The following is a 21,314-nucleotide window of genomic DNA, read 5'->3' as shown; positions in this document are numbered from 1 at the left end:
GAAACATAGCTCTGAAAATGAAAAATTGTATTTCTTCCGATAAAATGTTGCTTAGGCACCACATTTTTAATTTTCACAAAAGGGAACAGGAGAAAAACCAACTCACAATTTGCTACCCATTTTCTTCTGAACAACACAACACTCCATATGTGGTCGTAAACTGCTGTATGGACACACCACAGGGTCAGAAGGGATGGAGCGCCATATGGCTTTGGGAGGGCAGATTTTGCAGAAATGGTTTTCAGACACCATGTCACATTTGAGGAGACCCTGAGGTACTCCTACAGTGGAAACCCCCCAAAATTGACCCCATTTTAGAAACTACACCCCTCACGGAATTTATTGAGGTGTGTAGTGAGTGCTTTGACCCCACAGGCATTTCACAGAATTTATAAACACTTGGCTGTAAAAATGAAAAATTACAGTTTTCCAATAAAATGTTGCTTTAGCCCCAGTTTTTTCATTTTCACAGGGGTACCACAATTTGTTACCCATCTTCTCTAAAATACAGCAACAGCCCATATAAGGTCATAGACTGATGTTTGGGCACACTGCAGGGTTCAGTAGAGAAAGAGCACTATGTGCATTTGAGGCCTAGTTTGGTCATTTATCTAGCACAGGCTGACAACTGCAGAGGCTCTGAGGTAAAATAAAAATTTAAATCCCCAGGAAGTGACCCCATTTTATAGTAGCTTAATAAAGAAGAATAGAGTAAGGCTCTCCAGGCAAAATTACCTACGATAATGAGATTATTATTATTTTTTAACGTATTTATTGAATAACAACAAAAACAAATTAAGAATCTATAACAATAAGCATATAATAACCACAAAAAAATAATCTATAAATGGCGATAAAGCAATATAATCAATAAAATAGAGTGTAACTATGTATAAAACCTATCCAGATGAATCTGGTTAATAAAAATCAGCTGCGGGCTCTGCAGCAACCCACTTATTAATAGTATAGGGTAGATCTGTCTATCAAAATAGTGTCTCGTGTTTAAAACTCAGCAATTTATTGACTGAGCAGAGAAGTCTCCAATAGGTTTATATATAAGTTGTGCATGTAGTGGCGGCTGTATGGAGTCAGAGATGTCGGACTGTGATGTAGACCCCACTAGTTGATAGCTCTGAGGTCCAGTACAGATCTTTCAATATTTAGTGCCCAGATTCTGTAAGTGATTAAACTTATAACTAACTTTAGTGAACTCACCAGTCCGAGTGGTGCATAGCGAGATTTGCCACGGCATACTTGGAGCACTTAGATCCAAACTGAAACCTGGCATATGCACTGTTTAGTTAGAATGGCTGGCTATTCTGTTGTGCCGCAGTGGTTTAGCTGGATAGGGATTGAATGAAGGATTTACTTTTGCTCCATTTCTTTAAAAAGCGGCAATATCTACTACTATAATAGACATTGAATAATGTGTAGGAGGACCAAATTATTACACATAATATCTAGTCGCTGGTGAACAATCTTTAATACTAGGGTATGCATCTCCTCCTAGAAAATTTAAATTAACCTTTATAGGCCCCCTCCCCTTCTCCTTATCATGCTCTCTCGCTCTCTATGGTCCCCCCCCCCCCTATCCCTTTACCTCATAATTCATCCAATATATATTAATCATGATTGTAAATTATTACTAATTAAGATCAAGAATAAATAATATATACAATTCATAAACTTTAGGAGTATTAATATTTAAAATAATTGATGAATGCCAAGTAATATGTTGAGAACCTTAAATCATGATTGTTAATGTTAAGTAATTGGTTAGGCATCTATTATAATCATGCTAAAATCACTCTAAAACTAGTTATGACACCAACAAAGGTATGTTGTAATACATGATCAAAAATCCCCTGTAAAAATAAAATAAAATACAACTAAAAATAAAAATAATAAAAAGGTGAACATGATAGGTAGTCAATACAGCAATGATGAATAATGGGATGTATTATCAACTAGTAATGACAAACATGATGATGAATTTTAAGCTTTTAAGTTAAATTACATCAATAAGGTTTGTGATACCTATTAATTGATCATGAATTGTAACTTATAAATCATAAATAGGTAAGAACCGGACGAGGGAAACAGAAGATCGCGGACATGTGCGAGATCCAACCAACCAATGTATATATGTATGTATAAACGGGCACACTATGTGCAGTATCTTTGTACAGGCCATACATATTTTGGGGCTTCTGGCCCTCTCCTCAGTAGCCAAAAAGACAAACTATTAGACCAGAGGATAAGGGGGGGAGTAGTCATTTTAGACACTGATAACTACAATCTTGAGTGCCACAGACAACTCACAGATGAGGTTGGGTCATATTCACCATTAACATATGACCCAACCAAAGAGTATTTTGAAAACCTACAGAACATACGTGTAGACGAGCAAAAGACAGGTATACTTAGCCAACGAGAACTTGCTTTTATTTTGAATACACCAAAAAGGACTCCTATGTCTTATTGTATATCCAAGATACACAAAGATAGCACCAACCCTCCAGCAGGCCTATCATATCAGGTATAGGGTCTGTTTCATCCAATTTATCACAATATATAGACCATTTCCTTCATATGTTACACAATTACCCAGTTATATCAAGGACACCACCCGGATTATTCAAATAGTTGAGCATGGCAGGAAGGTTGGCATTTAGTGACCTTAGATGTTCACTCACTATACACCAGTATAGAGTACCAGAGGGTTAGAAGGGCGTCTTTTTTATTTGGAACACAACAATAGATTTTGTTTTCCGTTCAATTAAATACATCCTTACGCAAAATTATTTTATGTTTGAATCAAAGTAGTTTCTCCAAACTACTGGGACCGCCATGGGAACCAGATTCGTGCCCAGTTATTACCGGCATTACATAGATGGTATTCTGTTTGGAATGAAAACAGACGATATCTTGACACTTTTATCAATAAACTCAATATAAACCAATATAATTTACAGTTCACACCACAAATCAGTCCAGATTCAATGGAATTTTTGGATTTGCGTATTTCAGTTATAGGCTAAACATTATAATGCTCCACATGTAGGAAACATAAAGCAAGGAGCTGTTTTATTTTACCCTCTAGCTGTCATTTACCAAGTTGGCATCTCCATGTGCCTTTTAGTCAGTATAGAAGACTTAAGCTACTTTCACACTTGCGGCAGAGTGATCCGGCAAGCAGGTTCGTTGTCGGAACTGCCTTCCGGATCCGGCAATCTGCATGCAAACGGACAGCATTTCTAGACGGTCCGGATGAGTCTTACAAATGCATTGCAAGAACGGATCCGTCTCTCTCCGGATGCTATCCGTAGAAACTGATCCGTTATATATTTTATTCACATTTTTACAGGTCTGCGCATGCCGGATCTGGAACTAATACATTTCAATGTAAATTAATGCCGGATCCGGCATTTCGGCAACTGATCTGAAATGTTGAAAACCTACAGAACATATGTGTAGAAGAGCAAAAGACAGGAATACTTAGCCAACGAGAACTTGCTGCAGTATTTCCTCCGTCCAAAACGCTGTTCAGTGACTGAACTGAAGACACCCTGAACAGATTTCTTTTGGGCATAAAACTGATCAGTTCTTTCTCTGGTATTGAGCCCCTAGGACGGAACTCAGTGCCGGAAAAGAAAAACACTAGTGTGAAAGTACCCTTAAAGGGTTTCTACCACTTCGGTTTCACATATTTAGCTGTCAGACACTAGCGATCCGCTAGTGTCTGCTCTGCCCAACCATCCTAATATAATTGCTTTTGGGGCAGCCGTTTTGCTAAAAAAAAACCTTTTATTAATATGCTAATGAGCCTCTAGGTGCTATGGGGGCGTCATTAGCACCTAGAGGCTCCGTCTACCTTCAGAAACTGCCGCCGCCCAGCGCGTACCTCCAGCCCGCCCATCTCCTCCTGAATGCGATCCTCCTTGTGAGCGTATGTATTCTGCGCATGCGCAGTGAATGTCTGACAGCTTCCCTGCTCAGACATCTCCACTGCGCCTGTTCCTCGGAGCACTATGGCGTCATCGCGCAGGCGCAGTGGAGATGTCTGAGCAAGGAAGCTGTCAGACATTCACTGCGCATGCGCAGAATACATACGCTCACAAGGAGGATCGCATTCAGGAGGAGATGGGCGGGCTGGAGGGACGCGCTGGGCGGCGGCAGTTTCTGAAGGTAGACGGAGCCTCTAGGTGCTAATGACGCCCCCATAGCACCTAGAGGCTCATTAGCATATTAATAAAAGTTCTTTTTTTAGCAAAACGGCTGCCCCAAAAGCAATTATATTAGGATGGTTGGGCAGAGCAACACTAGCGGATCGCTAGTGTCTGACAGCTAAATATGTGAAACCGAAGTGGTAGAAACCCTTTAAAACACAACTGCACTAGAGGAGCCACCTTTGAAGAGGAAGGAACAGTTCTTACACAGCAATTTAGAGAGAAGAACTATTCTACAGAAATCTCTAGATAGGGAGTACACACCCTAGACAAGAATTTTTTTTTTTCCAAGAGAAGTCAGGTCTACCTGTCCCTACAAAAACAGAGGAAATCAATTTGAAACTCATTTTATCCTATAATACAGGACAGAAACCATTATTCAGAAACACAAGCACATTCTAAAGGATGACAGGATGTTGGGAATACATTTGCCAATATAACTATTGTGTAGAACCAACTTTAAGCCCACCTCTGTCACCATTAAAGTTAACATCATGGCTGGGATTAGAAGAATTCTTTAGAAGTGGGTCATGTAATGGCTGCACAACCACTAATTTCCCTACGAAGACCTCTGTTGTTAATTCCTCTGTAAATGACTATAAGCATCATATTAGGGAAATACTCTCTTGTCGTAGTGTAGGGTTGATATATCACATCAAATGTATTGGTAGGATTTGCCGAACACATGTACAATATTAGTATTGGTTATGATAAACATACCTTGTGAGCGCATTGTAGCATCGTACAGTTTTACCCAAGATATGTTCAGGCTTTGAGAGAAGCACTTAAAGAGGTTGTCCAGGCTTTTCTATTGATGACCTATCCTCTCGATAGGTCATCAATATCAGATCGGCGGGGGCCCATCACCTGCCACCCCGCCGATCAGCTGTTTGAGGAGACAGCACGCAGTGCGCTCATGTCATCTCCCTTCTTGCTCGCTGCTGCTGTCCCATAGACATACAGCAGAGAGAAGGAAGTGAGACGGCACGTGCGCACTGTGCGCGCCGTCTCCTCATGCAGCTAATCGGTGGGGGTGCTGGGTGTCACACCCCGCCAATCTTATATTGATGACCTATCCTGAGGATAGGTCATCAATAGAAAAAGCCTGGACAACCCCTTTAACAGTCCAACCTGAGCAGAGTTCAGGCAGCAGGATGTTTTAGCTGCTCATATCTTGGGATTGGTAGCAGTTAGAGACATGCGCCTGGTCTTGTTTGAAAGCTGGCATTGCAAGCACATTCACAGCAGGGAATAAAAGCGGTGAATTTATGCTTTTACTTTCAGCTGCATTCACAGCATCCTGATTTCTAACAGTCATATCTTCAAATGTATCAGAAATAATGATTCTAGTATTGTTTGAAAACTTGAAATACCAGCTTTCAAACAAGACTAGGCCAATATCTCTAGCTGCTACCTTCAGTCTGGAGGAGAAAGGGAGCAGTTGGCGACCCATACAATAAACATATGTTATTTATACCACACAGTGAACACCGTAAAAACACTATTCTGTCCTATACTATTAATCAGTGTGTTGCTGCAGATAGATAGTAATACATCTTTCCTTATTCATTTTATACTAGCATTTACTCATAGAATTTACCAAGGGGTGTAGTGAGAATTTTGACCCCACACGTGTTATGCAAAAAGCGCAGCAGAAGGTGCAAAGTGAAAATTGCAGGTTTTCTACAAATACGGCATTTCAGTGCCCAATATGTTGTGCCCAGCTAGTGCCAACTGAAACCGACCACGCTTGAATTGATAGAAGCTGCGTAAGAGTCATTTTTTTTGCAGGATGAGTTGCCCTTATCATTGGTTCTATTATAGGGCACATACAACTTTTTGACCACTTTTTAATTTTATTTTTGAGAAGCAGGATAAAGAAAGGGCAGAGACACTGCTGCTACTGTTTGAGTTTTGTTATTGCGGCATACACCATGCAGGAATAATGATGACATGTGATCTTTATTTTGATCGTCAGTACGTTACACAAATACCAATTTTATATAGTTTTTTTATGTTTGACCACTTTTACACAAAGTATTTTTTTTTTAAATAGCCATTTTCCGTTTTCTGAACACCTTATTATTTTTTTTTTTTTTCAACGTTCATGCAATGTTCTCATATGAGGGCTTGTTTTTTGTGGAATGAGGTGGTTTTCATTGGTATAATTTTAGGGTGCATAGGAATGTTTGATCGCGTGATATTATGATTTCAGAAACTGGCTGTTCTGGGACAGGTTTTATTTCTTTTTTTACGGCGTTCAACTGACGGGATATGTGCCAGTGGTTTTGGATGTGGCGACACCAAATATGTAATTTTTTTTGTTTTTGTTCAGTTTTACACAATAAAAACATTTTTGGAAAAAAAATCATGTTTTTGCTTTGCTGTTTTCTGAGAGTCATGTTGGGAAGGGGTTCATCTAAAAATTTTGGGGGCTAGAAGGTGAGACCACGGAACATCTATGGCTATACACACAGAGGACATTTTTGACTGAGGTGCCATTTACACTGGTATATAGGATTCTTAAAGTCCTAATGATTGCTAACTGACGATATAACGCCACCATTTTTGTGTCCACCTGGATAACAGCTCTGCGGTGGACAAGCATGTGCAGTTGTTTCAGAGCTCCGTTCCCACTACTCACCCATTCTTCTAATTGCTGGTGGTTTATGCAGTTAGACACAGCCTCAGGGATCTTACAGTTTATGGAAACATAGATTACTAAGTATATACCGGTAGTTACATATGTCTACCTAGATATACACATACACTACACTGCCTAGCTACACGGTGTGACACTTCATACAGCTTATTGGCGGGGGTTCTGGGAGTCGAACCTCCACCGATCTGATATTGATGACCTATCCTGAGGATAGGTCATCAAAACTATGACTGTACAACCCCTTTAAGATACCAAGGCCAGAATGATAAATGTGGTTCCATGAGAGACACTTTTGTCTAACACTATACAATGTATTTTAGGCCACACCCACTTCCCTATGAACCTCCGCCCCTTCTAGCTATGTCCCATCCCCTTTTCAAGGAAGTCAGAAAAACCTGTAGAGACTCTAGTTTCGCCACTTTTTGACAGATTTTAGGAGCAGACACATTAGAAAATCTGGGCCAGGGTGTTTTCATCTTTAGGGGAGCTGTATGACATCTAATGTATTCTATCTTAGATAAATAAAAAAACTAATATTATTAATCAGTCGGTGTTTTCTTTTCAATTCAATCACTTCAAACATCTCCAGAATCCGTCCTTACAGGAGAAACAGCCAATATTCTTATAGTCGCCCTGATCTATTCTTGTATCGATTACTTTAACTCACCAGACTCATCTACCAGCCCAAGCTCTACACTGTGCGTCATGTGCCGTGACTAAGGACTAGATCTTCCAAGTCTGAAATGCGTTGGATACTGTTTGCTATTGAAACTGAATAAAGAAGATATGTTTTGTGGAAGTCCTGGAGAAGTGGATGTGTTTTTCTGCAAGTTCTCTAGAAACCAGTTTCTGGTCCGGGATTGTCTCCTTGCACTCAGGTTTTGAGGACTAACGGACTGAGGTGAGCGGACCGTCAATGATTCCATGGAGAAGTTCAACCTCTACACCAACGCCTTCTCCTTGTGCCGGTCACTGCACTGGTTACCCATCCATATCAGTCTATACACAGTGCTGCACCTCCCTGACCTCTGTCTACTTACTACCCATGCTCTCCGTTCTGCTAACGATCTAAGACAAGCATCCTCCTTATTTTGAGCATCACACCCCCATCCCACTTTTCTTGGGCTACCCCAGACGATCAGGTTCAAGCCCCACATCCAGTGTCTAGACTACTTTCACACTAGCTTGAGATCCGGCCGGCTGTTCCGGTAGATCTGGATCTTTCTACATTCCGATATTGCCGGAAGTTTGTAAGTCGGCGATTATTGGCATATTTTGCCTGAATGCAGCTGAATCTCTGCTGGTCCCCATTATGGTTAATGTAGCCAGACGAAAATCTCAAGCGATCTTTAAACCCATCTTTTCAGGCTGTGATATCACATTCTGTGATCTACCTCTTCTTCATTCACCTCCATTATTCCTCAGAACCTGATCCCTTCACCCATCAGTCAGACACGTACTTGATACCAGTGCACATGCAGATACCGGCCAGCGACTGGCTCACGCAGCTTCACATCTGCTCCCCTATTCACTATAAAGATGGCTGAACCACTGCACATAACCAGCACTTTTTACCTCATATCCCCCTGTCGATTGTAAGCTCTTGTGAGCAGGCCCCTCACTCCTGTAGTTTGGGTTGTCGATTAGTAATGTCTGATTTTGTCTGTTCATGTTCAGTCCTGGGAAATATGTTTCCGCCATAGATTATTAGTAATAAAATATATACACACACACATAATACAATACAAACACATGCAGTATGTTCGGTGTTAGCCTCTCGGACATCTCACGTCCATCTCGATAAGACGTGATCACAGCAATAGTAAAAGAGAAAGGAGATCTTACCCGGAGGAGGGAAATGATCTATGAAAGTGAAAGGAAGTTCAATGTTTAGTAAAAAAAATAAAAAAAAGTCAACTAAAAGAAATGTTTTCTATAGCTGATCAGAAAATGCATCCAACTCCACAGCTTACACATCACTGGGGGAGTTCACACCTGGCACTGCCATCACCACTGAGAAGGAAGAGTCTCCACAACGTACCCACCTGGTGCCAAGTACATCACAGCCTGATAAGGGGAGCATTTCTAGGCAACAAGTGATTTCCTTACTAAATATAACGCTGGCCCTGGGTGCTGAAGGCTGGCACTGCCACTTCCTGCTCACAGGCAGGCTAGGGCACTGATCATGTGTCACTGCCATGGGAGGCTGAGCTCTCCACAGAGCCCCGCCCACACTGCCTGTAAACTACCGGGGCTCGTCACGTGACCAGGGCTCAGCTCCCTCCCCATGTGACGCTGTTACCTGTGCCCAGCACAGCTCCTCTCACCTGGCCCCCTAGTGCCAATAGCTCAGCAGCGTCACTTCCGCAAACATGGCGTCACCCGGAACGTAGACTGCTAAAAGAGACGGAGAAGTGAGCCCGACTCACAAGTCAGGCAGGAGGATAGGTGACGACTACTGCAGTCCTCAGCATCTTACCTCAGGCGCTGTCACTCACAAGCTTCGCACAGGATTATTAGCCAATCGGCGGGAGGGGGCGTGGCGTCTGTTTGTACCACCCCCTTGGAGGTCCGCTCGTCGCTTCTGACTGAACAAAGTCCCACGCTGCCTTGCGACACTTCCGGTCGGCTTGTCGAACAGAGATTCCTACTTGGAAAGAGAGCGCCAGAACCGAGGATGGACGTGTCTGCTCCTGACAGTGACTGGCGGAGCGCGGGCTTCAGGCAGAAGCTGGTCAGCCAGATGTAAGTGCTGAGCTGGGGGCTGCTCTCTGGGGCTAGGCCTCAGCCTCGACCTCTCTGTCTCCTAGCCGGTAACATGGTGCTGAGCGGAGAATAAATCTGGAGGACTGTATGGAAGTCCGGTCTTCAGGGTTAGATCTCCTGGCGGTGGGGGTAGTCTGCCAGTCATTGGGGTAATCAGTGTGGTATAGTGGGAACAGCAGCATGCTTTGTGGATCTGGAGAGAAATGATAAATGTTCAGGCGAACTGATCCCTGGGGTGCGGGCAGTGACACCTGAACACTGGGTGATACCCCCCTCATCAGTGGGGGATGTCTCCGCGGGGCGCAGGAGACGCCCGCTGAGCTCCGGGATGTCTCCGCGGGGCGCAGGAGACGCCCGCTGAGCTCCGGGATGTCTCCGCGGAGCGCAGGAGACGCCCGCTGAGCTCCGGGATGTCTCCGCGGGGCGCAGGAGACGCCCGCTGAGCTCCGGGATGTCTCCGCGGGGCGCAGGAGACGCCCGCTGAGCTCCGGGATGTCTCCGCGGGGCGCAGGAGACGCCCGCTGAGCTCCGGGATGTCTCCGCGGGGCGCAGGAGACGCCCGCTGAGCGCCGGCATGTCTCCGCGGGGCGCAGGAGACGCCCGCTGAGCGCCGGCATGTCTCCGCGGGGCGCAGGAGACGCCCGCTGAGCGCCGGCATGTCTCCGCGGGGCTTGAAGCTGTCCATGAATGACATTGATCAGTCGCACTGCAGTAGTGGCCAGTAAATACTTGGCTTACTTTGGCCCATCTGTGCTTATAGCATAACTAGTTACCTGTCGGTTCTGCCTACCTTCATATAACCTGCACAGAAATTCCCATACAGTGCCCACATAGTATCAGTGCATGTACAAATAATGCAGCCATCGATTACCCAGATAGATCCCTGGCACACTCTGCCCGTATGTAACCTCGTTATAGAGCAGAGGCCTCATTGATCAAAGCGGTCTTAAAGAAAAACTGTCTTTGTAGCCCATAGCAACCAGTCGGAGTGTGAACTGAAAGCTGTGCTGTGATTGGCTGCTGTCATAAATATGGTCCAGGGAGTTTATGAATGGCTGCTTGCGTATAAATCTTTTCTGTGCCAGTCTCTCTTATTAGAGGCTGGTGAAGGAGAAATGACTGTGCCCAGCAGCTGCATCCGTGCTAACGCCATGACTTGGACAGCTTGCCGGATCACTCTGCCGCAAGTGTGAAAGTAGCCTTATTCAGAGCAATCAGCTGTAAAGAGGTGTAGACCTTCTTTTCTTGACCAATATTTATTTTATTCAATAGTGCAAACATCGCACAACGTTTCAGGCCCTTTTGCAAGCATGTTAGGAGCACCTCGGTCAGGGGTATCGGCTGCCTGCTTTTTTATATTGATATCAATCGCCAAGGGGCCGACTGTTGGCAGCCCCCCACCGATCAGCAGTTTGAAGAGAAAGCAGCCCTTGTACGAGCACTGCCTTCTCTTCAAATGAATAGGATGGAGTCGTCCCATTGAAGTGAATGGGGATGCCACATTTGTGATTACATCTGCTCACCGATGCGGTTGTGACATCATACAGGTAAACAAAGCAGCAAAGGCAGTACTTGTATGGGCGCTGCCTTCTCTTCAAACTGATTGACGGGGGGGCTGGCAGTTGGACCCTCGCCGATGCGATATTGATGACCTATCCTGAGGATACGTCCTCAATATAAAAAGGGAGACAACCCGTTTAACCCCATCATGACTTGCACTGTACATGTACAGCGCAAATCAGGATTTTAAAGATGGCTCCCACTCATAATCTGTGTGGGCCTCGTAGCCATCGGGTACCTGCCATTTTACACAGCAGACAATCAAAGACTGTGTATGTGATCGGCAATAACGGTGATCAGACATTTAAACCCTCAGAGCACTGCACCCACTGAGACCCAATGGCCCCATCGATCTCTTGCTATGGCAGCCTCGGGGCCTTTTAAGAGCTCGGAGTCCTGTCATAGGGAAGTTCCTATCAGGCCCTTGATGAAGATAAAAGGCTGATTTCTCCACATTGGGGGCACACATGAAGATCGGACCAAGCGCAGTAGAGTGGTGAGCAGCGCACGTCTCCCATGGTTTTATATCGAGGTATTCCGTCACAGGATCTTAAAACCGCAGCAAAACTGTTTTCTCCTCATTCATTGTGAACTGAACAAACCAGAACGGAGTGCACCAGAATGCAGTCTGTTTCATTCCCATGACGCACAGAAAACCGCTGCAAGTGGCGTTTGTGTGCGCCATGGGATACTGAGCAACATGGGGGGGGGGGGGGGGGGGTGTGTGTAACGGTTCCAGTGCATATTGACTTACATTGGATTTAGTGACTGACCCGTCTTGTTAATTTTGGGGATAATACAACCGAATGCGTTGTGAACGGATGCGTTTTTGTTGATCCCCTGATGGATCCAGCAAAAAACACATGTGAAAGTAGCCAAATCTGATGGGCTCCTTATCTGTACTATCTGACATTATAGACCAGGGATCAGCAACTTTTGGCACTCTAGCTGCTGTGAAACTGCAACTCCCAGCAATGCACACATAGGGCTCATGCACAAAAGTATGTATTTTGCGGTCCTCAAATGGATCAGCAAAAAGTACGGATGATGTCCGTGTGCATTCCGTATCTTGCGGAATGGAACAGCTGGCCCCTAATAGAACATTACTATCCTTGTCTGTAATGCGGACAATAATAGGACATGGAGTAACTTATTTTTTTTAAATATTTTTTTTGCGGACCCATTGAAATGAATGGTTCTGCATATGGCCCGCAAATAAAAACGGAACGGACACGGAAAGAAAATACATTTGGGTGCATGAACCCTGATTTGGCTGTTCTTGTAACTCCCATAGAAGTAAAAGGAGGATGCTGGGAGTTAGGACCCTTTCACACGGGCGAGTATTCCGCGCGGGTGCAATGCGTGAGGTGAATGGATTGCACCCGCACTGAATCCTGACCCATTCATTTCTATGGGGCTGTGCACATGAGTGGTGATTTTCACGCATCACTTGTGTGTTGCGTGAAAATCACAGGATGCTCCTCTGCAATTGCGTACCTACTCGCGTGGGTTTGCCGCAATGCACCGGGATGCATCCGGACCTAATCCGGACACGCTCGTCTGCAAGGGGCCTTATAGTTTCAGAACTGGAGTGCTGGAGGTTGTTGATCTCTGTTAGGCTACTTTCACACTAGCGTTCGGGCGGATCCGTTCTGAACGGATCCGCTCATAATAATGCAGACGGAGGCTCCGTTCAGAACGGATCCGTCTGCATTATATTAGCATATAAAAGCTAAGTGTGAAAATAGCCTGGGACGGATCCGTCCAGACTTTCAATGTAAAGTCAATGGGGGACGGATCCGCTTGAAGATTGAGCCACATTGTGGCATCTTCAAACGGATCCGTCCCCATTGACTTACATTGTAAGTCTGGACGGATCCGCACGCCTCCGCACGGCCAGGCGGACACCCGAACGCTGCAAGCAGCGTTCAGCTGTCCGCCTGTCCGTGCGGAGGCGAGCGGAGCGGAGGCTGAACGCCGCCAGACTGATGCAGTCTGAGCGGATCCGCATCCATTCAGACTGCATCAGGGCTGGACGGCTGCGTTCGGGTCCGCTCGTGAGCCCCTTCAAACGGAGCTCACGAGCGGACACCCGAACGCTAGTGTGAAAGCAGCCTTATAAACACTCATTACAGCTCAGTTCTTCTCTTACTGATAATGTAGGCTTCGTTCACATCACCGTTCAGCCTTTCCGTAAAGGACAGATTCGGCACATAACTTGCAAAAGTTGTACATGCAGGACTTTTGTCTCCGCTTCAAAAATCTTCCTCTGAGCGGAAACCTACGGACCCTATTACAGTCTATGGTGCCCGTGGGCTCAGTTCGGCTCAGTTATGTGCCAAATGCATCCTTTCCGTTCTCCTGCCCCTAATCGGTGCAGGAGAACGGAAAGGCTCAACGGTGATGTGAACAAAGCCTTAAATAAGTGTTTATGACCTCTTAGTAAATTTGAGATAAGACAAAGTGAAAGTAAAGTACCAGTCACACAGCTAGAAAAAGTTAATCCTTTGTGACAGAACGGCTCAATATAAAAAAAAAAGCCCAGTTGAAAAAAGGATTTTTAGCCCAACATGAATAAAATGCAATCATAAACAATTTGTCTCTGAAAGTGTACATGGCCTTTAAATTTAAAGGGGAAAAGGTCAGGGCATATGGCTGCCTGGTGCTTTACCTATTTGTTCATTTTCTTGTTTTCCATTTGTCTATTTTCAGATGAGTTTTGCTCTTTCTCCCTTTATTGCTCCATTTAAAAGAATAGTCCATCGTAGTATAAAGTAATGAATTAATGTGCCCTAGGATTTGCCCCACATACCAATGGACTCACACTGGTGTTTCTTAAAGAAATTATTCTAGTGTTTCTCATCATCCTAGTGTTTCTTAAAGGAATTGTCCTAGTTTTCTTAAAGGGGTTATCCAATTTCACAAACATCCCCCCTATGTGCCAGGCCCCTCACAGTTAATATACCTACCCCGCTCCCTGCGCTGCTTCTGGCCGCCGCTGCTGCTTCTCCCTGTACACTGATGAAAAAATCCGGTGTTGGGGTTGCAGGGATGAGCCTCCCTAGCACCACGGTTGACGCTAGGGAGGCTCGTCCCCGTCTTCCATTGGGGCCGGCACATGGGGGGTTTGATATTGGATTACCCCTTTTAAAGGGATCGCCCTAGTGTTTCTTAAAGGGATCGCCCTAGTGTTTCTTAAAGGGATCGCCCTAGTGTTTCTTAAAGGGATCGCCCTAGTGTTTCTTAGAGGGATCGCCCTAGTGTTTCTTAGAGGGATCGCCCTAGTGTTTCTTAGAGGGATCGCCCTAGTGTTTCTTAGAGGGATCGCCCTAGTGTTTCTTAGAGGGATCGCCCTAGTGTTTCTTAGAGGGATCGCCCTAGTGTTTCTTAGAGGGATCGCCCTAGTGTTTCTTAGAGGGATCGCCCTAGTGTTTCTTAGAGGGATCGCCCTAGTGTTTCTTAGAGGGATCGCCCTAGTGTTTCTTAGAGGGATCGCCCTAGTGTTTCTTAGAGGGATCGCCCTAGTGTTTCTTAGAGGGATCGCCCTAGTGTTTCTTAGAGGGATCGCCCTAGTGTTTCTTAGAGGGATCGCCCTAGTGTTTCTTAGAGGGATCGCCCTAGTGTTTCTTAGAGGGATCGCCCTAGTGTTTCTTAGAGGGATCGCCCTAGTGTTTCTTAGAGGGATCGCCCTAGTGTTTCTTAGAGGGATCGCCCTAGTGTTTCTTAGAGGGATCGCCCTAGTGTTTCTTAGAGGGATCGCCCTAGTGTTTCTTAGAGGGATCGCCCTAGTGTTTCTTAGAGGGATCGCCCTAGTGTTTCTTAGAGGGATCGCCCTAGTGTTTCTTAGAGGGATCGCCCTAGTGTTTCTTAGAGGGATCGCCCTAGTGTTTCTTAGAGGGATCGCCCTAGTGTTTCTTAGAGGGATCGCCCTAGTGTTTCTTAGAGGGATCGCCCTAGTGTTTCTTAGAGGGATCGCCCTAGTGTTTCTTAGAGGGATCGCCCTAGTGTTTCTTAGAGGGATCGCCCTAGTGTTTCTTAGAGGGATCGCCCTAGTGTTTCTTAGAGGGATCGCCCTAGTGTAGTGTTTCTTAGAGGGATCGCCCTAGTGTTTCTTAGAGGGATCGCCCTAGTGTTTCTTAGAGGGATCGCCCTAGTGTTTCTTAGAGGGATCGCCCTAGTGTTTCTTAGAGGGATCGCCCTAGTGTTTCTTAGAGGGATCGCCCTAGTGTTTCTTAGAGGGATCGCCCTAGTGTTTCTTTCTTAATAATAATTGTAACCATTTTGCCAATTTTAACAGTTTCTGAAAACTGTACAGATCCCGCCATATGGAGCTTCCTACCTTGACCTGGTCTTTTGTCAGTGGCGCATTGCTCTATAGTTTCAGGCTTCTCGTTGGTATTTTGCTTTCTTACTACTTGTCAGGAGAGCTGGAGACGGAACTACCTGCACTGTCTCCATTTAATAACTTACTTGGGATGTATGTCCCGAACACAGCAGGGGGGAAAGAGGGGAAGGCCTTTGAGAAGGCAGCGATTCGCCAGCTGGAGGAGAGGAACCAGCAAGGCATTATGGGGCTTGTAGTAGACTGCCTCTCTAGTTTACATCACATGTGCCTCCTGTAAATCTCTCCCACAATCTCTTCTATTCAACATGGCAAAGAGGGGGCGGAAAATGAACCAGGAAAGTAACCGGAAAGGCACGTCTTATGCCACTTGTAGACTGTAAGCAGATCCTGTGAACGTTTCTACGTCTGGGAGCTTTTGGGGCCACAGTCGGTCATAGGTTGACCCCTTTAAGCTCAGCCCTATATTTCCCCACTACCCATCATCCTTTGAGAGGGTAGAAGGCTGGCACACACATTAGATTGTCGACAGATTGCTGAATATGACAGGATTTGCCCTTACGTTTATTCTGCTTTCACTTATTACTTCGGCCCCATTTTTCATTCTTGTCCTGAATACAAGCTGCATCCTGTGGAGCCTCCGAAGCTCCGGAAAAGGCAGTGTCATCTCATTGTTTCATTCTTGATGGTTCCTTTTTACATTCTCCTAAGATCTGCCTGAAAATTTTTTTCTGGAAATGTCCCAATCTTCCTTCTCTGGGCCCTGACTGCCCAGAATGCAGGGCAGCACCGGAAATGCAGATCGGTCGCTCTACTCTGGGGGTGATGGAGATATGATTGCTGTCTAAATGGCGTCTTCTTGCATTCCAGTGAAGAAGCTATGCGCAAAGCTGGGGTTGCTCACAACAAGTCTAGCAAGGAGATGGAGAGTCATGTCTTTCTGAAAGCCAAAACCCGGGTAAGTGTCTCTTACCTTACTTTCTTGCATTGCCTATGGAAATATAATACAGAAAAACCCATTCTTTTATTTTGGCTGCAGTCGGGGTGCTTTCACTATCCTTAAAGGGGTTATCCAAGATATAACTGACCTTCCAGAGTGGCAGACCCTCGTGGTGATCATACTTACCTGGTCCCTGCTGCTGGGTTCCTTCTCCATCCAGCATCCTGTTGACGGTGGGGAACATGTGATTGCTGCAGCCAGTCGCTGGCCTCAGCAGTGACCTGCTCCCCCTGTGTTGTCTATGCACACCAGTTCACCATGTAGCCAATTGCTTGTATCGCAGTCACTGCTGAGGACAGTGTTTGGCTGCACAGTGACCCAGTGTATTTGGGAGGTCACTGCTGCAGCCAGGGGAACACCATTTGGGAAGGTCAGCGCTTGACTCTGCTGCCCCAATTTTTATCTCTGACAACTCCTTTAGTTTGCGTTTTGATTTTAATGTGATCACTTTGTGTTCACTTTGACATTGACTTATTTCTGTTGGTCAGGGTGAAAGAATTCTGTATTGTTACACAATATATAAGTAGGAAGTCCAAGTAGGAGATCAAAATGTTTTATAGCTGCTGGTTGCAGAAGTTTTTTTTTTTTACTTACTATTAGGGGTCCATTTTCCAAACTGAAGATGATTTATGAATTCTGATTTTGATTTCTTCTGAATTACAGGAGGAATATCTGTCTTTGGTGGCCAGGCTCATTATTCACTTTCGAGATATCCGTAAGTCACAGTTCAAATTGTAAGGAGCCTATTTTAAAAGTATGAAGCTGGAAACACACAATCCGTTCTTGGTGTGTGTTGTTGTTTTTTTTTTTTATTATTATTATTATTATTTTTTTTTTATTTTTTTTATATTTATTTCTTGAGACATGGATCCAACAGGAAGGGGACGTATAAGTCCTTCAGTTATGTTTCTCATTCCTTGGACTCTACTCCTGGTTTTGTCTTCAACTGCACGAAAACTGAATTCCGAAACTTCCAACCGCCCATCACCCTTTCCTGATGGGTCTGCTAAATATTTAGATTGTGACCCAGTGTAACTTCGAAGTAGCTCGAAATGTGGAAATACCGCATAAAATACCCTGTCCTGTAGTCGTATTGAGGAACGCGACTATTAGCCTGAGATTGGTAGCAGTCAATTATTTGTATAGATCTGTGCACTTTGCTGAATCCAGCAGACGTAATGATACCATACACTAGATAATCCATATCATGTACTTTTTCTTACAGATAACAAGAAATCTCAAGCATCCGTCACCGGTAAGATATATATTTTTTCTTTGTGAAAGTTTTACAGATACAGTTTAATAGTAAAGATTATATTTAGGTAAATTTTAAAGATATTTTATTTGGTAATTTTATCAAGACTGGCGGTTCATATGTCAGTCTTGATACTTTGACAGCTGGAGTGAAATGTGGCTAATTTATTAAAAGCGTTATGCCATACGCCTCCACACCGCCCTCACACACATCCCTCCAAATCCTGCACTGCCGCTGCTGCATCATGTGGGGGGGGGCACAGTGGGTGCAAAACAGTAAAAAAAAAAAAAAATATATATACATTTTCTTTCCCTGGAAAACTAGCAGTCAGTTTCCCCCTATCATTTTTCAATTGTATTTCTCTCCCCAAATAGATCCAATGAATGCCCTCCAGACGTTAACAGGCACAGCTCCTGTAGGTGTACAGGGGATGCCCATGGGGGTCCGTCCCCCTGGTGCTCAGTTGGGAGGCATCAGTGGAATGCCACAAATGACTCAACAGATGAGTCTTCCTGGTCAGCCACAGCCTGGAGCATCTGGAATGGCACAGCATGGCATATCTGGAGTGTCAGCTGGAAACCAGCCAAGTAAGTCTTTATTTTCTTTGGAGTTTGTAACGGTATAGATTTTCTGAATGATATTTCTGAGCAGTTGCATTCCAGCCTCTGGACAGGTGGTATCAGTAGTCGCATGAAGTCTCCGTAAATATGCATACTTTAGGCTGGAGTCAATAACTAGAGTAATATTGCACGGCTATACAGTCACTAAACCAAACTGCACCATGGGCTGCTCTAACCTCTTAAGCATGCACAATGAACATGCTACAACTTGTAGCCCACTCCCGGGCATACTCTTACAACCAACTGTCTAAAAGCTAGGGCAATCTAAATCTGCTACTAACCTGGAGTCAATGACTCAGCAGAAAGGTTGATTTCACCCTACAGATGTTTGGACGTCCAGGCTAGTCTAAGTGCTGCATAGTATGAGGTTGTGCGTGCAATTAGAATACCAATAGTCCACCGCTCCTCTGTAGTCAGTCTGTGAGTGCGTTCCATCTGGTGACGAAACACACAAAACTGAAGATCTCGGGAATTGAAACGCGGGCCGTTTAAGTTGAGCAAGGTGGCGCCACGCAACAGCTCCAGTCTGTCCGGCGTGGTTTGGTGAAATAATTGCGATCTCCTACCTTAGGCTAGGTTCACACCTGAGCGTTTTACAGCGCGTTCCTACGCGCTGTAAAACGCTCAACAAGGAGAAACCAATGATTCCCTATGGGAATGGTTCACACTTGGGCGTTTTACAGCGCGTACGATCGCGCTGTAAAACGCCCGACGCTCCAAAAAGTACATGAGCGACTTTTGGGGCGTTTGTGGCCATAGGACACTGTAGTGAATCACACAAACGCGCGTCAAACGCACGTTTACTATTACAAAAACGCGCATAAAAATGCGCGTCAAAAACGCGCGTAAAACGCGCGTTTGCGCAACGCTCAAGTGTGAACCCAGCCTTAGGGATACTCTTCCATGTACTTCCTCCTTTTTTAAATTCCAGTGCTAGAGGTACAAGGCTCCTTTCAATCTACACGGGGTGCTGCCATCTTTGACTGTTGTTCAGCACTAGAGGTGAATACTACTTTTAGATTTACATTAGGTTGCTAAAATTACAATATACTGCACAATCTGCTCAGCTTCTCCTGCTCCATAATATGCCGTGTGCCGCTTGCACTGAATTTCATGGTGGCCAGTTCCTTCTGACAGTGTTCATCCCTCCGAGTGCTGCAGTAGTTTTAGCCTAAGGTCCACACAGAGCAGGCCTGTAACAGTGCAGTGCACTACATGATACAGCTGATGAAGGATTTAGAGATGCCAGCTGTTTCTCCACTTCTAGCTTCTGTGTTTTCTAAGAAAGAAAGAGGAAATTACATTAAATCTGGTTTTCTTAGTTCCGTTTTTATGTGAAACAATTTAGACTCTATTTCATTAAAGGGTTTCTGTTACTAGATTTAGCACTATTAAGCTAGCTGACATTAGCGATGTGCTAATGTCCGCTAAACCTAACGAGCCAATTCCTACTTCTATCTATGTCCCCGTTACGCCAGAAATTTGACAAAGGTGGGAAAACAGAACCTCTAGGAGCAGGAACAATGCCACCCCTGCTCCTAGAGGCTAATTCGATTTCTGGCGTAAATGGGGCATAGATAAAAAGTAGGAATGGACTGGTTAGGTTCAGCTGACATTAGCACATCGCTAACGTCGGCTAGCTTTATAGGGTTACATCTGCTGACAGAAACCCTTTATGGTTGCAGTCACACAGCCGTGTGTATTTTGCAGGCCGCAAAACACAGATCTAAAAAAATACAGCTGACTTTTGTTTTTTGGGGGGAGGGTCCCATTGCAAAGCAGACAAGAATAGGACATGTTCTATCCTTTTTGTACTATGGCGGCACAGACATACGAATGCAGACAGCCCACGGTGTGTTGTCCACCTGTTTTTGCAGACCAATGAAAATTAATGGGTCCGCGAGAGATCCACTAAAAATGCGGACCAAAAATACGCTTGTGAGAATGGGGCCTAAAGGGGTTGTTCAGCTTTTACTGAGTAGTGGCCTATCCTTGGGATAAGTTATCGGCAGGGGTCTGACACTCTGCACCTCTACCAGTCAGATGGACAAGGCTGGACAACTCCTGTAATTTCCAGGGAATATGGAATCTTCAAGTTATGAGCAAAGAAGCCACTTTTATGGAGTCGGTTAGGATACCTGAAGCCTTGCATTTACTTTTATTTTTTAGCTTGCTGTTACTTCATGATATGTGCAGTAGCAGATAAAATGTATTCCAGTCTAATATTTCTTACGATCCGCCATTACCTGGAAAGTATTTACTTTGCTCTCTAGGAAGCTGCTTACATAAATGGGTTTTTTTTTCAGTCAGAAAACAAAGGTTTGAAACTGATTGCACATATTTGATATACTTCTCCTATGTTTCAGTATCCCCCCTCTGGTTCTGCTGCACTTCAAGGTTCGTTCTGACACAAGAAGGGAGCCCTCTGTGCTGGCACGTGACTATTGACGTATTTGATGGGGGCTGGCAGTTTGGCTCGGTGCCATAGTTAAGCCACACTAATTCATGTGGAGAGAGAAGAGGTCTGGCTTAGGCGCAATAGCCAACATGTCACTAGTCCTCTGCTCACAATGGCGAAGCGCTCGCTTTCTGTGTCTGAGCAAACCCAAAAGTGCATTAGGACAAGCGTGGACATTGGGGCAGCTATCATAATGAGAGTTTAACCCCTTCCCGACTGGGTATATACGTCCTATCTGCTCATGACCCGTGCAGATAGCATGTATATACACGTGCAGGCAGTGCTTTGATCCCAGCTCTGATCAGGAGCAGGTCGGGTTCCCGGCTGACCGACACACCGGGGACCCTGAGGAGAAGACAGGAGCGGTTTATTAACGTTTCTGCCTTCTCCTGTGCCAGCAAAAGATAGATGCAGGAGGCGGG

General features: G+C 44.9%; 2 protein-coding genes across 7 annotated transcripts in view; one reads left to right on the top strand and one right to left on the bottom strand.

Moving 5' to 3' along the window:
* The window catches only part of KLHL22 (kelch like family member 22), a 53,990-nt gene extending 44,525 nt beyond the window's left edge, over nt 1–9,465 (bottom strand). The window contains exons 1-2 of one of the 5 annotated variants that reach the window (XM_044275516.1): nt 8,937–9,163; nt 8,737–8,754 (exon numbers count right to left, since the gene is read on the bottom strand). The gene's annotated coding sequence lies outside the window, so the exon portion shown is untranslated. The other 4 variants (XM_044275519.1, XM_044275515.1, XM_044275520.1 and 1 more) reach the window with 4 other exon arrangements.
* Nucleotides 9,419–21,314, top strand: part of MED15 (mediator complex subunit 15) — a 47,886-nt gene continuing 35,990 nt past the window's right edge. For both annotated transcript variants that reach the window (XM_044275513.1, XM_044275512.1), the window contains exons 1-5: nt 9,419–9,636; nt 16,430–16,517; nt 17,223–17,274; nt 17,785–17,814; nt 18,189–18,401. In XM_044275513.1, the coding sequence (XP_044131448.1) occupies nt 9,569–9,636; nt 16,430–16,517; nt 17,223–17,274; nt 17,785–17,814; nt 18,189–18,401 (451 nt within the window). In that variant the 5' untranslated portion in view covers nt 9,419–9,568. The remainder of the gene's footprint in view (nt 9,637–16,429; nt 16,518–17,222; nt 17,275–17,784; nt 17,815–18,188; nt 18,402–21,314) is intronic.

The sequence above is a fragment of the Bufo gargarizans genome, chromosome 1 (genome assembly GCF_014858855.1).
Source record: "Bufo gargarizans isolate SCDJY-AF-19 chromosome 1, ASM1485885v1, whole genome shotgun sequence".
Taxonomy (NCBI): Eukaryota; Metazoa; Chordata; class Amphibia; order Anura; family Bufonidae; genus Bufo; species Bufo gargarizans.
The sequence above is the reverse complement of the archived record's forward strand: the minus strand, read 5'-3'. Positions and strand labels throughout refer to the sequence as shown.